This window comes from Thunnus thynnus, chromosome 15, assembly GCF_963924715.1.
Source record: "Thunnus thynnus chromosome 15, fThuThy2.1, whole genome shotgun sequence".
NCBI classification, from domain to species: domain Eukaryota; kingdom Metazoa; phylum Chordata; class Actinopteri; order Scombriformes; family Scombridae; genus Thunnus; species Thunnus thynnus.
Window position 1 is genome coordinate 27,391,481 of NC_089531.1, and position 18,163 is coordinate 27,409,643.

General features: G+C 41.1%; 1 protein-coding gene across 1 annotated transcript in view; it reads right to left on the bottom strand.

The window, feature by feature from the left end:
* The window catches only part of foxo6b (forkhead box O6 b), a 43,256-nt gene extending 27,106 nt beyond the window's left edge, over positions 1 to 16,150 (bottom strand). Inside the window, exon 1 of the mRNA XM_067611598.1 lies at positions 14,595 to 16,150. Within this exon, the coding sequence (XP_067467699.1) occupies positions 14,595 to 15,092 (498 nt within the window). The 5' untranslated portion in view covers positions 15,093 to 16,150. The remainder of the gene's footprint in view (positions 1 to 14,594) is intronic.
* Between the last annotated feature and the right edge of the window lie 2,013 nt (positions 16,151 to 18,163).

Below are 18,163 nucleotides of genomic sequence, written 5' to 3' on the forward strand. Positions count from 1 at the left end.
GACAAGTCCGCAGTATTCAAATCACTGAAAACCAGATTAGTTACCAGAGGTGATTTTTTAATTGCTGATATATGTGATTATTTTACTTGTTGTAAACACATCTGATTTTCTCTCATTTACTGATGGATCTGTTGACAGCAAATCAGGAACCTAAAAATGAAGCTAGTGGGCTTACAGTCTGAAATGATCACTGCAGTGAACAATATGAAGATGCTGAAAAGAACTAAAAACTTACTTATGATTTTACAATTCTCAGAGCCTTATTAGTTGTAGATTAATAATACAGAATTTGTTCAGGTAAAGGTGTATATGGGGTTATTTCACTCATAAGAGTTCATCCTCTTGGGAGCATGAATATACTTCCACTAAAATTAATTACTATCTAAATATTATGCCTTTGATTTTTTTAAATAAATCCACCATTTACATCCTTGAGAAAGTGTTGCACCTCTTTTTTATTAAATCAGCTGTTTGCTTTGGTGCTGCAGTACTCCCAAATGTTCTAAAATGTGTCCTCCCAATGGCAGTAAAGGAAGACTAATGGGCTAATCAAAATCATTATGAATTAAAATCTGGAGACTATGGATATCCATACTAAATTTTAAGACAATCTGGCCAGTAATCGTAAATATCTTGCAATAGTGTTGGATAGATGAACTGATAAACACCTCAGTCGTGGTGGATGGTGCTATCAGAGCAAAAACTAGAAGTACTGTGGCTAGTGTTCACAATTACATTAGCTGTTTTGCTAAATTAGCTGCTGGCTAAGACAGCGACCCCTCTAAGGCAACAAGACAGTGTTTTGAAGGGTATGAAACAACCTTTTTCTGTCTTGGTAATCTATTTGTACACAAACCAACCTTATCTGAAAATTCACTTACCAGAATTGACCTTGCAGCAGTCTTTTCAATTATCTCCTCTTGTTGTTAGCTTTACATTTACTCATTATTTGTGTACAGCCAATTCTCCACGCTCCAGAGGTGGCTGTTGTGATTCAATTGTGCCTCTGATTTAACCAAACATTGAACTGGCTAATCTGTAAGCGAATTCACCTTTAAGAGTATCATTTTTAAGGCATGGCAGACATGAGAGATGAGGGCCTGCACTGTAGGAGTGTAATAAATCAAGCCCTTCTAGTGGTGACCAAACATATTGTAGACCTTATGCTAAGTTAGGTCACTGCTGGCCACAGTTGAAATATTATCCTCATAAAACTTCACAGCACATCTATTTTCTCTCTCAAAAGCGGGACTACAATACTCAAAAGTACATCTAAATCAAATAAATTCTACCAGACGCAGACTATTGTGGATTTAAGTGCAATTTCTGTGGAGGAGCGAGCTTAATCTACGGCCGCAGATTTGAATTTCTGTACGTGAGCTCAAAGCGATGGAAGCCACAGCAGAGAGACAGAGGATGACAGGACAGAGTTTAGATTACAGAGAAATGGGGAGGGAAAAAGACAGAGAGGAGGGAGGTGGGGATGGAGGGAGGGAGAAATGCAGAGACAGAAAGAGTCTGGAGTTCATTCGAGGCTAGCTGTCGTCAGGCTCGGCGTCAGCCATCACATGGGCCGAATGCTAAACGCCGGGCTCTGAATCCTGACCTATTTTCATCAAACTGACACAGAATTCCACTGAGAGGCCGTCTTACGCTGCTAACCTCTGTCTGCCTCCCGGACCGACCGCACGCACACACACACACACACACACACACACAATTTGTACGATCTGTACATACCATAGTATAAATCTGCTTAACTGTGATTTAAAGCAGTTTAATGATGTTTGATTAATAATCTCCAAAATGACTAGATTGTAAATTATTTCTATTCAGCTTTGGCTTGAAAGGCTTTTATTGTAATTTGTCCGAATATGCCGTTGGACTGATGAATATTCATTAGAGAAAATACTCTTCCCTGACCCGTCTTTGTGCTGACAATAGACAGTAGGCGTGTTGTTCTTTTTCTATGTCTAGACTCAACTTGACATCGTTAGCAGACACCTTCCTGAGTGTAGCAACTGCTTTAATAGACTTTACAAAAGACAATGAGCAAATAAGTCTGGTTAAAACACAGCCAATGATCCTGTTCTTTAGACACTAATGGCTTTAATTTTCAACTGGCTTTTATCAACTATGATCAAAGTGCAATTACAGACATCTTTAATGGAAATTGATTCAATTGCCAGCAAATGAATGTGACTTGATTGATGCTGAACATCACCTGAACATGACTGAATGACACTGAGAACAATACGCATTAAGGGTGATTGATAGTTTTGTACAATGATAGATTAGCTTTTTACTACAGTGTTCTTTAACCACTGCAATATTAATCTCCATCAAATAATTAACATTTCAGCATCTTTCACTGTACAAATCCGTAGTAGTTTTGAAACTCTCCAATTGTCAGATACTATTTTAGCTCTTCTGAATTAACTCAGTTATTGGGCCTCATGCAAGAACATTTTTGTCTTCTTATCCTTAAACCTCTTTTACTTTTTCCTTGTGCCTTGCCCGTATTAATGTTCCACATCAGATCGTAACTGCACAAACTTGCCACAAAGCGCTCTTCAACTTGATGAATGCCACCTGTTCACAAGGAGGTGCACATACATGAGATTTGATCATCAACATAATCAACACAGCCATAAAGCTCCATAAGGCTACATGTTCTATTCCACTTGCGGCCAAGTTTGTTTCACAAAAATATCACCCAGTAAAAAGAAGAAATCTCACACCACTGAGCTTCAAATCCTTCTGCAAATGTAGTCGTGTCAGTAGTGAAATTAGTGGATCTGAAAAAATTTGAAGCTACTATTACAGCTGGCAACACTTTGATATCACAAATCCATACCAAGACAACTATAAAGGAAGAACGGTTTACCCAAAGCGGTTGTGCACTGCTCTTTATCGAAGGCGGGGAAGTTAACCAGACGTACCTTTGCCAAACCAACCACTTAGTCCCGCTCCTTGAGGTCTTTTCTCTTGTAAAACTGAAACATACTGTTTGAAAAGACTTCTTATAAAGCATAAATCTTACTTTTGTGTCACTTGTCCAAGTTATTTTTCAAGTGCGGTATCTTCCTCGGACAGAGAAAAGTACCACTGGTACTTCACAGTGAGAATCGCCATTGCAGTGGGTGGTTTTCCCCCCTGACTTGGACAACTGACACAACAGTGAAACTTATGCTTTATCAGATGTGTTTCCAAACTGTATTTTTTGTTTTACAAGAGAGAAGCCTTCAAGACCAACTGGTTCCCCACCTCCAATGAAGAGCAGTGCCAGACGCTTTTCAAAACTTTTCCATTGAAAACATCCGGGCTAGTCCCAAACAAGGCTAACTCACTGTCATGCTGTCCTGATTTACTGAGACACTTGAATACAATGGAGACATTGTTAATGTTATTAGTTACACCTGTGCTTTATTTCCTATTATGACTAATCAAAATGTCTGCTTTTAAAAAGGTTGTGATCTAGACTACGACACTATTGCAGTAATTGCAAAACATACATTTTACATGAAGTTATTTATTTACTGTATTTGTACTTATTTTAAACTCCAAATGTATTCAGATTAAGGATTATAATTTTTAAATCAAATAGGTGTTGATAACCCGTGGAAATTAACTGTACATGACAGGCGGATGAATTTTTTTTGTACCTAAAAGGAAATTCTAAATATGAATAAGTTGTTGAATGTGATAGGTTTTCTTACCCTAGCCCTGGCTGTGCTGGTCTACCTCACCTCATTGGGTTGGGGGGCCATTGATTTCCTTTCACTTCTTTATTCAAAAGTAAGTCAGAGATCTAAGTCTAAGAGTCCCGAACACTACACTAGGTCTATTGAGTTGCAGAGAAGACCATTATCATTAACATTAGTATAAATGTCCACTTAAAAGCTCCCCAATGAAAAAGCGATGTCCACCTATCACAACTGCATCGATTCAGCGACTCAGAATACCATTCCCACTCCAGAAATTTGTCTTTGACTTGACAATAGCAGGCTACGACTAATAACTGCTAATGTTTCTAAGAACACAAGCAGCACAAATGCTAGACACATTTATTCACATACCTTACAGCTCACCATGACCAACAAATCTTTAAGAAGGACCTAGGATCTACACATTGATACGTTGTGGCATGTTAGTTTATACTTCATACACTAACATATAGGCATTGTAAATTTGTTCTGTTTGACTGATATTAATTGTGATATCTGGTGCAATCACATTTTTTAACAATAACTTCACTGTGAAATAGCAGGCCATAATTTAAATGGAACACAAGTCTGATTCTACTTGTCAAGCAGCAGCAGTGCTCTTGTTTTTACATGCCCTCCCCTCTTCAACTCTGCAGAAGTTTTGGGGTTGAAAAGCCGTGATCCAGGTTGTACAGCGTGACGCTGAGAGTTTCACTCTCCGGCAGCATTAATCACAGAGCTGCTGTCCTCTGACTGATTACCTCCCATCAATCTTGCTTTTCTGGGCCCTCCAACAGGAGAAAGCCCTCATGAAGATCTGATTAAAAATGTAAGTGACTCATAATAGGAGCACATGCCTGGCCTCTGAGACAATACACTGTGATAGTCAGTAAGCTCTGAGTGGGATTTATCTACTCATCTCCAAATGTCCATTCACCTGCTCACGTAAAGATACTGGCCTGATGTCAGCGAGGGGACCTGCTGTGAAGAGGTGAGGTCTGGAACAGTACCAGTGGAGACCCGTGTGTGCTTGTGTGTGTGTGTGTGTGAGAGAGAGAGAGAGAGTGTGGTAGTCATTTGCAGCTGCAGACAGGAGGGGGAGTGACTTTGAGAGTGTCTGAGAGGCACATCCTGCCTGCAATTAAGGTGGAATCAGAGAGAGATCTGTGCTGCCTTGATAATGAGCCTCATCTGAATTATTAACTAGAGCTGTACCCCCTGGACCTGGACTCCCATCAGACCGAGCAACACAACAACAAGAGCAGATGCACACACAAACACACACACACCGAATCTTCAGATCCATACAAACTTCTATCAAACCCATTTTAGCATGTGCAGGAACTCAAAAAGGAATCCCATTTGCAGTAAAAATAAGGGCAACACATTACTTGAAGTGGTGCTCATAAGGCATTATAAGGCATCAAAAGCCCATTATAAACACACTGTGAGTGCATGATGATTTATTAAAATTGGTGCATAGTATAATGAGTACAATATGCACAAAGTTAGGGGGTTGAATACTTTATGAAGCAACTGTGTCATTAATCACATTAAAATTTAGTGCAATTTCAGATGCATGATTACATTATAAGATTTTTGCACTGATTCCATTGGGATTATAATCAGTTTGTTGCTGCTATGAGTTGATGTATTGGGTTTGTTAGGGCGACTGTATTTCAAAATCAGCTCCTTGTGTAATGGCTGTCTTTCAAGGTTAGTTGAAAGTGTTTCATGAAACATTTTTTGTGTGTTTTGTATTGTTACTCACAGTTTGTCAAATTAAATATAGCAGAAAAATAAAGAATTTAGTGATTTACAATAACCCTCTCATAGCTTTCATACTATCACTACACCAATCTGCAAGTTTTAGCTCCTTAACATCAAATCATGTAAACTTCACATTTTTGCTGACTGTTTACAGTTTTTGATGTATTTTTCCTACCTTCCAGGCAGCCTTTGGTTTCCATTGTTTGGTTTCCAAAATCAAACAATCACATCACATGGGTACAAAATGGGTACATGTGATGTACCCATTTTGCAAACTGTGCTGTTGTGTTTAACAAATTCTGGATGCATGTTGTCTTCGCTCCACACAGCCATAGATTGCCATTCAATTCTGTATAGTGTGAAAATCAATCAATCCCATATATCTTACGTCACAAGTAGTCATTTTGCAAACTATGATGCTATCTATCTGCTACCATCGACTTCCATTCATTCCCATATGTCATATTCAAATGTATTTGAATGTGGTAAAAAAAAAATCTAAAATTTGATCTGTAATGTCCAAATTCATAATTTATCAGTAAACTAGGCAATTGTTATCTTCGGAAACTGACTAAACTAGCAAGTGATGACACCAAACCATCTGAGAAGTAATGTGTAGACGTACTTTGGATTCAATACCATAGAGGCCAATGATTTGATCAAGTTAAGGCTGTTTGCCAACTTTGTAGAATGCAACTGTGTTACAGTCACGTTAGCTTGTCACTCAAGTGAAGCAGCTCTACCATGCGTATTCTAAGCAGTTTAGGATTATGCTAGGTGGTTGCGTTTGAATCATCTCACACAAATTACAGGTAAGGTCTCATTTGTTATAACTTAATTAGATTAGGTTAGACCAGTTAGCATAGATTTTTGTCAATATTACATTATCATTGAGCGTTTGTCCAATTGAAGGGCAGACTGCTTTGAAATGTATGCACTGCATTATCTCACAGCAATAATGTAACTGACAAAAATTATTTCCAAATTTAAGGTCATTGTAATGCACTGTAATACATCGATCGTGATCGACTAGTCGATTGGAAAGGCCATGCTGGTAGACTGTGTGCCATTTTTTAAAAAATTCAAATCTTAATATCAGATTTTTCAAATTTCCTCCCTCCTCCCTGTGCCCTCTTTCACATGATTGACATGAAGAGCGGCCAATCTGCTGCTGATGAGAACTTTGTTACATTAGTTTACCATTACAACTAACTTGTTAAAGTGTTGTACGTCTTCTGTAGTCAGCACTGCGCAGAATCCCAGAATGCAAAGCTAGCTAACAGAAAACTCTAGTGAACTAACCTCATTCATTCAAAGCAACCTAGCCCACCAATTCAAATTAATATGTAATAGCAAAAGAATGATAAAAAGATGAGTGCTGGACCAAGTAAGAAGCCGAAAACTTACCACTTCCATGCAGAAGGGGAGGAAGTCTTTTTTTTCACCATGTGCTATTCGAAGTGCGCTTGCCTGAAATGCAAAACTAGCATCGCTATTCCAAAGAAAGGAAATGTGGAGAGGCACTTTCAAACCCTTCATAAAAACTACGACAGCAATGTGCCAAAAGCGAGATGAGAAAGAGAAAGGTGAGGGAACTGAAATCACGGTTAATCGGACAGCAGTCACTTTTCACACAGCCGAATTTAAAAGCAAAGGCAGCCACCGAGGCATCATTCCGGGTGAGTCATACCATCATAAAACATAAAAAGGCCTTCCACTCATTTCAGGATTTTAAAACAAACCTGAAATAGTATCCACTATGAAAGCTGTTCAGTTACCCAGAAGCACAGTTACATGGTGCGGTGAAGTAATGGCTGATGATTTGACACAGCAAGTTTGAAAGGACATAGTAGACTGCGAGCTTTTCTCACTGCAGCAAGATGATTCCATGGACCTAAGTGATACAGTGCAATTGTGCATTTATCACTTTTTTCATCAGGATGGTGTTAAAAGACATGACAGTGAAAGAGGAACTATTAACAATGTTACCAATGAAAGAACACACTCGGGTGAGGACATTTTTCAGACACTCAAAAACTTTGTTGACAAAACCCAGCTTCCAATGTCTAAGTTGGTGTCACCACCGATGGTGCATCTACGATGGTGGGCCGCTCTAATGGATTCATTGCCAAATAATAGGAGGAGGACACATTTCCCAACTTCCTTAATAATCACAGCATAATACACCAACAAGCACTATGTGCAAAAATGCTGTACATGAAAGGGGTCATGGATGTGTCAATGAAAATCGTCTGTTCTATTCGAGCAAGATCTCTTCAAAGGCAGCTGTTTCGTGCATATCTGGAGGAGGCTGACTGCAACCGCACTGACCTCTTGCAACACGCCGACGTTGAAATTCTTACAGGGATTTCAAGAGCTCCATCCGGAGATAAGGGAGTTTGTCTTTGGCGTTAAACATGCAGAATACAAACAACTTCATGATGATCAGTGGCTGCTAGATTTGGCATTTTAAACAGATCTGACCAACATGTTGAATGAGCTTAATTTAGAGCTGCAAGGAAATGACAAAACGGCGGTCGACATGATCAGCTCAGTTAATGCTTTCAAACGAGATCTTGTCATTGCAGGCTGACATTCAAGTGAAGGTGCGGGCCCATCTGGACAGTTTTGGAACTTACTCTTGGAGGAAAAGTATCCAAATATGAGGATATGTGCTACCTCATTGAGTGCACTTTTCGGCTTGACTTATTTATATGAGTCAGCCTTTTCCCACATGAAGATTATTAAGTCCAAATACCGTTCCACTATGACTGATGATTATTTGGAGGCCTGCTTGAGACTAGCTACCAGCAGCTACTGTGCGGATTATGCAACTCTGGCTGACTCCATTGAGTGTAAGTCATCAGAATAAGGTAGAGGCCTTAAATATATTGATATGTATTGTAATGTGGAGGGTCCATACAGTAATGATATGTACATTTTCATTCATGTACATCATGTATTTTCACCAATGAGATTTTGGGGTTTTTTTTTTTTTTTTTTTGGTTGTTAGATCATGTTGAGCTGGTCGTTTTAAAAGTTGCTCGCAAGCCAAAAAACTGTGGGTACCCCTGCTGTAGGGGATTACATAACTTAAACAAGGTTCAAAAGTATGCTGGTAGGTTTTCATACAATACTAAAATGAATGGAATCCAATGGCTGCCCAGTGTAGTCAACACAACGTTCAAAGTTAAATATCAGTCAAGGAGCTACTTTAATGGGTTACACAGCTCAGGCAAGTTTAAAGAGTCTGCAAATAGATTGTCATATCATAGCAAATTGAATGGAAATCAACAGCTGACTGGAGCAGTACACCAAAGACAACCAAATTTCTAAAACGCAACATGGTTTGCAAAATGTTTAGTTGTGATCTAAAGCACACAACACATGCTAAACTCCTGGTATGGTCCTTGTTAGTAGTGTAACAGCATTACGTGGTGACTTGTTCCTGAGTCACAGTGTGACAGTGAGGACAGAAGACTGAATGTTTTTTGACTAGCACTTTGCTCATCGTCCAAGCCAGACACTAGAACATTTTGAAGCCCTGAGGTCTGGTAGACAACATGGAGAGAATGTGTGCTGGGCCGACATTTTACGACACACAACCAGGCATGATTCCCAAGATCCGCCTGCCTGACTGACTGTTGTGTGTCTGGACTCGGTTTTCTCTCTGGAATTTCCGTCTGTAGAGTGTTTCTCAACATTTTATTCCAGCTGATTTATTCCAACTGATTGAAGTGTGAGGGCTGAGGGCGAGAATATTATGTTCTATTCCAACCACTATGACTCATTTAAGCAGTGAACACCCCGCCTCCACTGCCGGTGCATCCCTTGTTTACATCCAAGTTCTTCTACAGATTGAAGTGATAGCTGCCTGCACTCTATTCAAAGGCCTTTTGTAGCTCTGCATCAACTGACAAGGCAACTGATCCTCTCGGATCAAAATCTGTCCATCTCTGCATGGCCTCCTTTCCATTCAAGCCCCCAACGACTTTTCCCAACTGTTTTCTCTCCATTCACAGGACTGATCAGATGAGTTTTACTGTGGTCTCCAGATTCAACAACCAACCCCCTTTGCCTTCCAAATTCCTCTTCCCATTCCCCACCCCCGGTTAACCCAGCACCAAGCCCGCCAACTCGAGAGCTGCCTCTCCTTCTGCTGCGCCTTTGTGATAATAACAATAACTGTGTAGCAGTGCAGAGGGCTTTCTGTTGAGCCAGCGCCAGGCCGGCTGGCACAGGGAACCCTCTAAGCCTGTTCCACCATCTCCAACCAATTCCCCTCTGTCTCGGCTGGCGCTGGAGCATCACAGGCATTAAGGCTGCTATCAATGTGCTCAGCAGCAGGGGCCACCGCCACCACTCTCGCACTCGCTCTATCTTTTCTCTTTCCGCCTCTCTCCCTCTCCCACTCAATTCTGAATTCAATTCAAAAAGGGTTTTATTGGCAAGACAAATAATACCTTGTTCTTCAAAATGTCTCCTTGCCTCCTCTTTTCTCTCTCTCTCTCTCTCTCTTTTTCTTTGCACCTTATTCTCCTTCTCTATATGCTGCAACTGGGATGTCGGCAGAGCAAGGTGATGGCCATCAGCGTGGGCGGTAATACTTTACGTCAAGTGCATTGAGATGCATTACAAGCATATTAGAGGAAAAGATCCACTTTGTCAGCAATCAACGTTATACAGTAGATGAAGGTAAACTTACTTAAAGTCAGCTTGACTATTTTTAAGGCTGACATAAATCTTTTTATGTTCTAATTAAAAGTGTTTCCATATATACAGCGTACCATACTACTTTATAAAGAATATTTTCCTGTCTGCATGAGTAGAAATTTTTAAAAATAAATAAATGCTCATGCACACCATCATCACTGTAAATTTCTTAAATAGACCTTTTTCGGTGTATTGCCCAATTATCATGTTTCAACTTATCTTGTGTCTGTTATTGAAGGGTTTTCTGTACTGTACTGTATGTATATAATTGACTATTTAATAAGCGACTTTTTACTATTTTTACTCATTGTATATTTTATACTAAACAAACTTCTGCAAAGACCTAAAACTGAGATCTGAGATCAGCTTGTACCTATGACATAACCAGTGCTTACTGGTGCCTGCAAATTTGAGACCCAAACTGACTCGATACTGATGGATACTGTTAGCTCGGCAGGCTAATGAAACGCATTGGCTACACTCTATACACCATATTCACTGTCTGTCATGTGTCCTCATTGTACACTAGAAGGAGTGTCCATGACATTCACACTACTTTCTGCTAACAATTCCACAATGCAATGCGTCACACTTTTATAGATAGACTTTCTACAACTCTACACCTGTTAGTGATGACGCAAAATGATGATGATTCAGTGTTTGGACTTGCTTTTAAATAGGAACCAGTGAATAAGTGATTCCGGACACAGTATCTGTCTCTTTCTTTCTTCCAGTCAGGCACTGTACATCTACTTGCAACACTTGACACGAACGGATGCAGATGACTGGCACAGTCAGAGAATGAAAAATAGTAAATTAATAAATTTGAAATTAATCCAAACCCACAAAACATATTAAACTTGACCTGAAGCCTCATTCTTTGTCTCGACCTGTAGTGTTCGTGTCAGGTAGCAGAACTCTTCTGTATACTGTGTGCAGGGATTATCTATCATTTTGACAGAAGTCTGTGTGAACACGCAGCTTCAAACCGATCAAAACATTTGCCAGAATTGTGCATTCATGTGCAATTACTGTACACAACTTTAGATAATTAATGTTTGTAGCCGTCTCTAAGGTGCTGCATGACAAAAACAAAGAAACTCTCACCACGTGAAAAATACCATAAAACGGACCAAACGTTCATAAGTTTAGGACAAAAAAAACAGGAATTAATGCCTCTCTGAATTTATAATTGATCCTCGTGTCTTGCTGCTTGTTGTTTGCCTTCTAGCTATTCATTATATCACAGTCTGATTACAACAGTCATACACCCACGATGTGCCTTCAACGTGCTGCTTTGTGAAGCCTTCAGGTAGAGTCATGAGCTTCTACCTGCCTGGTGCTGAATCTGTGTACAGTACAGCCTGCAGACAGGCCACAGCTCAGCACATCCATTCCCACGCAGAGCCACTTGTGAAATGAACATAACAGTGTGTGTGCGTGCATCATACCCCCCCCCCCCCCCCGCCCCCCCCCCCAACTACCACCACCACCATGACCACCTACAGAACTGAACTCACTTCACATGACCAAACACAGCCTCCCACCTCAGATGCAATAACAAACATGGCCAAAACACTTGACCGCAATTACTGAACCACAGTCAGAGAAATCCATACATAGTCATCATGGTAACCCTGCTGCCAGATGCTTAAGCAACATTGTGTGTGTGTGTGTGTGTGTGTGTGTGTGTGTGTGTGTGTGTGTGTGTGTGTGTGTGTGTGTGGTATTAAGAGGCAGGAGAAGCTGCTGGCCCAGATGAAGACAAAGAGCCCGGCGGCTGAATTGAGCAGCAGCTCTCAGACAGGATTACACAACAGCTCTTAAAGACTGCTTTTAATAGCAAGACTCTGACTGGATCTTATTTCCCTCCCACTCATCCCATCCAACCATCCATCCATATATACCCCCCCCAATCTAAGCAGAAACATACAGGAATGTGTGAGGGAGTATACATATTCTGTACCTCGGTGCTTCAAATCTCATTAAAATCACTGCCAACTGTTACAGTCCAACATGTGCGTGCATGTGTCTCTCCCCCCCCCCCCCCCCTTTTTTTTTTTTTGTTGTTGTTGAGGAGTGTTATTATGATTGAATCAAGTTGTTTTTCGCCTTGACTTGGAGCCTCTCTCCACCAATCAGCTTCCTGCCAGGCCGGCCAATCAAAACCTCCGTGCAAAGCTGGGACAGGAGCAGGCATCAAGCTGGGCATCCCTGGGCAGCACAAACAAGGCCCCGGGAATTAAGCCATGCTTTAAATCCAATTTTAAAACCCCCATACCATAAAGATTGGACAGGGGTTGTTGCCACTCCGCTCAGTCCTAAATCAAATGGTGATTTTATTGAGATTAATCTGCATCTTAATACTGCTCAGTTGGAAGCTGGTACGGAGCCAAATGAGATGTCGAGGCAGAGGCAAGCGTTTAAGAAACCCTGTTTATGTGTGTGAGAGAAAAGGAGGGAGACAATGGCACTTATCAAAAACTGCTGTAACGATATGATAACATGACAGCAGCGGCAGATAGAGGATTTTGGATCAACTTGAGCGTCAGACATTCGGATGGTGTAAAATGCCTGTTAATCCCAAAGCAACTTGTGTTTCCTCTTCTTCTGTGTTCTTCTTACAGTATCGCCTGGCTGTCTCAGTAAAGAAGAAAACAGCAAAGCGCAATTTCAAAAGCATCAAAAGAGTATTAAAGGGGCTCTCCGCCGATTCTACACATGAATTCCCGTTTACTCGTCACAACGAGTATCGCTCAGCCTGTGATAACAGTTGTTGTCTTCTGTTTGAAAAAAATAACCCCGATGATGTCAGAGTGATGTCATCAGGGTTATCTCGGCTTGGGTTCAAGACTTCATATTTTTAACAGAAAACCTGTATTACAAATCGGAGGTGAGGAGTTTGAAAGAGAGTCTAATAAAAGATACAGTTGAGTTGCATTATGGTAAATGTAGGATCCAGTGTTTTTGAGTTTGATTCAATCTAGGGTCAGACTAAACATTAGGATATCTCTGCCTCTGATGGTTCAATTTTGAACATTTTTTTTTTAATCTGTCTTCTGTGAGTCCCCCAACATTATGGAAGTAAAATACTAAATCACTGGAGTGGCCCTTTAAATGTGCCTCCCAGACATCATTACGATAATGTTGATGTATCTCTTTTTAAAGCTCCTGGACAGAATAATGCCAGTAAATACCAACTCCTGCTGTCAATTTAACAAGAGGGGAGTTATTGGAGTTACTCCCCACTTCTGTTGGAGTTAACAATGTGCATCCATTGCAGAAATTCTCATCAATTGCAGTGACCCTTATCGCCATTTGATTAAACACCTCAATAAACAGTCATAAAATAAGAGTGGAAACACAGCAGATCAAATTTTTTTTGAATATGTCTTGCGGGGTTTTTTTTTCTTTTCCTTTCCTAAAAATATCTAATTCAGATGACATATACTTGTGTTTAAATATGACTTAAAGCCCACTTTAGACAATTAACATTTAATGCCAGGAGTCCAGATATTGGAACACAGTGTACATTTATGATGAATTAACTGAACTGCAGTTTTAAGCAGCAGAAGTGATTTAGAGGATATTCAGCTTGCTCTGAAATGGCTGAAATAAAAAAAAAGAAAGTGACACGTGGAAGCAAAACTTTGTCAACCTACAACATCAAGAAGTGTGTGCGGGGAAGCTACAGTACAGGGCTTGGAAACAAAAGACTACTAATCCTCACACAGAATGGGTGGTAAATTTAAGTAGATTACAGCAACCAATCTATTAGATTAACCTCATATTAATTTGAATTTAAGGGATAATCTGTAGTTACATCTGTTTGCTGTGACACTCCATGTCATCATCTCTTGTTATTGTCCTTTAAACCCCTCGCCTTGTGCCATGCTTTCGCGCAGCCCGTGCGTAATTCAACGTGCGCGGGGGGCGGGGTGGCTCCAAACGGTTTATCCCGAGCACCCAACCGGCGGCATGGGTGACGCTCCAGTCGCGGAGGCACACATTGTCCCCGGCGTGACCTGATAACGCAAAGAAATATAGGCTTGAAACCAGACACTTTATGAATGCGTCACAGCGCGTTAGACTTGCCTATCCAAAGAGAACCATAAAGAGGGGGAGTGTGGGTTCTCCTATATGCATAGGCTGCATCCCTAAATACGATGAACCCAGTGAACCCTTATCCAACCATGCTCTCCGCCCCTTTCCACACACCGTAGTGTGGAGTGACATGAGGACCCGCCACTGACATAAATTGCTGGAACCAAGGGTCAATTATGTGGCTTTCAAATATGCAGAAAAGGAGTTATGCTGCAGACACAGACTGAGGCTAAATATAGTGTAGCTTCTCCTCTAAAACCTTCACCATGTGGTATCAGAAAATTCTTTCATGTGGCCTACCTTCCATCCGGCTGAACTGTTGCTGTCGCCTTTATCCTTGAAATAAGGAACAAAGCGAACCATCCAGTCATAAATTTGGGACAGGGTGAGTCTCTTCTCCGGGGTGCTCTCGATGGCACGGGTGATGAGGTCTGCATATGACAGGTTTCCCCACGCGTTCCGCCGGGAGGACTTGGCTTTGCGCAGCTGGCCGGCCACGTCGAGCGCAGCCCCGGACATGCAGGCAGGAGCGGCCACGACCGGGGCCGGGGCGCCGGCTGGGTGCTTGATCTCCGCCGGTGCGCCGCCCTTTCTCTCGGCCCGGCATGCGGGCACGTTGTACTGCTCCACTTTGACCGATGCCAGGGCCAGACCTCGGCTCGCCTCTTCTCCCCCGGGGAAATCCTCCGGACACGGCAGCGGCCAGGTGCACGACCGCGACCGGCTGTGAGGCTCAAATTCCGAATCGATATCAACCTGATGCGCATCCATGCCGCTGTTCTCCATCATCATCAGCATGATGATCTCCCGCTGAATAGATGTCAAAACCGGGCAAGGTCACTATAACAAAAAGCTTGTCAATTTTGACGTCTGCCAGTGAGTTAAAATGCCCAAACTGTGCCCTTATACAAAAGAAAAAAGAACAAACTGTATTGTTTCACACACAGAGATGATCAACCAACATGTAAAAGCCGGCAGCGGTGTGGGATATTATCATTCTCCTTGGTGCAACAATGTGGCATCACATCAGGACAGATGAAGGTGTATCCGAGGCATCAACAACAGTATCAGTCTCTCTTCCATGTTAATTGCACAACACCGGCTGTGTGGCTGCATGCAGGACCAAGTGACGGTCAAACATCCATTATGAAAGCCAGACACACTTGGAGAATGTCTCTGAGCTCGCTCCGGCTGCAGCAACAGTTGATCCCTTTGACAGATGAGGTCCAGTGCAGGTTAAAAGGAACGCTTATCAACTCCCAAATTAATTGACTTTATAATTTTCTCCAGGGTCTCATCCCAGCTTTTTTCTACCGTCTCTCTGCAGATTGGCTGGTGACCGGCTTCAGCTGAAATGAAAACTCACTGCGAGCGCAATTACTCCCTTACAAATAGAAACAGGCTCTCATGAATCATTTATATGAAGCCGTGAATTTCCAGACGAGAAAAAAAAAATGCCTTCATGGATTTGATTTGGAGCATCCTCTGTGTCTCCTCTGCACGCCGCCAGACGCTTCACTTCTTATAGTAGATATTTCTACCTTTGTCTTTAGCTTTTCCGTTCACATGTCACATGGGTACCGTCTCTCTTCCTATTGCTCTGCCTTTATACTACAAGCCCGTGTGTCTCTGCAGGCTTCAAGCCACTTAACTGTAGCCTGGAATAAAGTGGAATAAGTGCTGCTTCCATATAATTGGACGCCGCCTGGATCAAGTCACTCCCTCCAGAACAGGTTTCCAGAGGAGGAGGAGGAGGAGGAGGAGGAGGGTGTGGGAAGGGTGTGTGTGTGTGAGCGTGTGTGTGTGTTTGCGTGTGATGTTCCCAACAATACATTTCAAAAAGCAGTCATTTAAATGCAGCATAAGACAAATTTAATCACATAGTTCATCATAATGTTTTCATCCATTTCTTCACAAGTGACAGTCAAGGTGAGTTTTAATTGAATTATCTCTAATTAAAGATGAATGTTAACTTTAATTTTCCTGTTTTCTTCTTCTTTTTAAATGTCCTAATTAAGACAAACCGTGCATCAAATCAATGAATTCATGTCTCTCCAAAGAAAACTTGTTGCTATTAATATAATTTAATGTTTGAAATTCTTCCTGCCTGTGTGTTTTTTTTATAGATGCTCTACAGGCAAACAGCCTATACTCTTCATGTATAAAACCATATGAAGGTTACACATAGTGTTTCTGTGTAGATTAGATTAATGAAGGAGCCTAGCCTTGATTTATAGCGTTTATGATTCATAATGACCTTTGGTCAACATTTATGTATTTTCTAATGTAGTAATCCATAAGCCACCCCCTGCAGCTGCAAATAACTAGGAGTAAATCCATGTATATGTGAATATTAATACCTTCTCTCAGGGCTGTAGTAAGGATTTTCCAGATACCGAGGTCAGGAGTGTCCCTCTAACACGCTTATCCCTAAAATGTATTATTTAGATTTTTGTTTAAGTCTTTACTTGTTCATTATATTCTTGTCCAAAATGCAGCTGAATTTAAAGATTTCGAGTACAAAAATACTCAAATTAGCTTTTAAAATATATATGTGTATATTTTTTACATCCCTATTGTCACACAAGAATGTCGGTATTGGATGATTCTCCAAAACTCCAGATTATGTTCAGTAACATTTTTTAAGCTCCATGGTCTGTGACAGGATGTAAACTTTGGCATGAAAGTCAGGCTGATCTGTTTTGCTAGGTAAAGGACAAATGACTTCCTGCATTGGCGCTGAATGTTGGCATTGGATGTAGATGATGAGGTGAGGAATTCTCCAGTATGGACACAATCCTGGAGTTACTGGTCTGTTTTTTAAATGTAGAATGTAATCCTCCATGGTTGCTAAACAAAACCCTAAATTCACCAAGACAAATACATAAATAAAATACAGATGATGTCAGTGTCCGTCATTGCCTCTCTTTGACCAAATAGAGGAGGAAGTACAACCCTCCAGAGCAAGGACTCTTTTAGTACCAAGAAATAAGACTGAGGAACTAAAGAGAAGGTAAGGTTCCTCACTTCCTGAAATGGTTCCTCGGTGCCTTGAAAAGTTGCTGCGATGGAATTGGGCTCAATTATGGGTGCTGCTAGACTACTTATTTTGTTTATATTCTCACCAGCAGAGTCCCTCAAAACTTTCAAGATTGTTCACATTCTACTTTTTTTCATTTGCATATTTTTCATCCCTATTTTTGTTTGTTTTTCCATCTTAATTGCAGGGTTTTTGCTGTTGCAACCATCTAGTTTCAACTATTCTCTTAACATATGAAACAGTGTATTATACTAAAAATCAAATAATTTAGCAGATGGGGTTCTTTTTCCCCATCTACACAGCGCAGCTCATCACAACCTCATGATATAAGCTTGCGGGGGTCAACGAATCAAACTACAAACTCCCCTCACTGTCTTTGTCACACACCATCGCCTTTGGTGGGTCTAAGTCCATAAAGCGGGCTCCATCAATAGCTGCTCTGTCTGTTGTAAGCTCCTCTGGAAACCCCCAACACTGATAGAGGCTGCCACTCTCTGACAGCCGGTTGTCAGTGACAACCATAACCTCAAATGCACCTAAATGGAATGCTTTCATGAGGACTAAATGGGCCTATCAACATGAAGAGAGCAAGCAATCTGTGTGTGTGTTTGTGTGTGTGTGTGTGTGTGTGTGTGTGTGTGTGTTAGAGAGAGAGAAAGAGAGAAAGAGCAGAAGAAAAAGTGGAGAGAGATGCTGTAAATGGGAACAAACAGAGGGAAAATTCAAAACACATGGCTCTGCGGTTTTGAGAGGAGATTTTTATGCGCCGCAGAGAAGTTGTAACAGGAATGTGGTGTGACTCCTATCATATGGAATGAAAACACTGAAG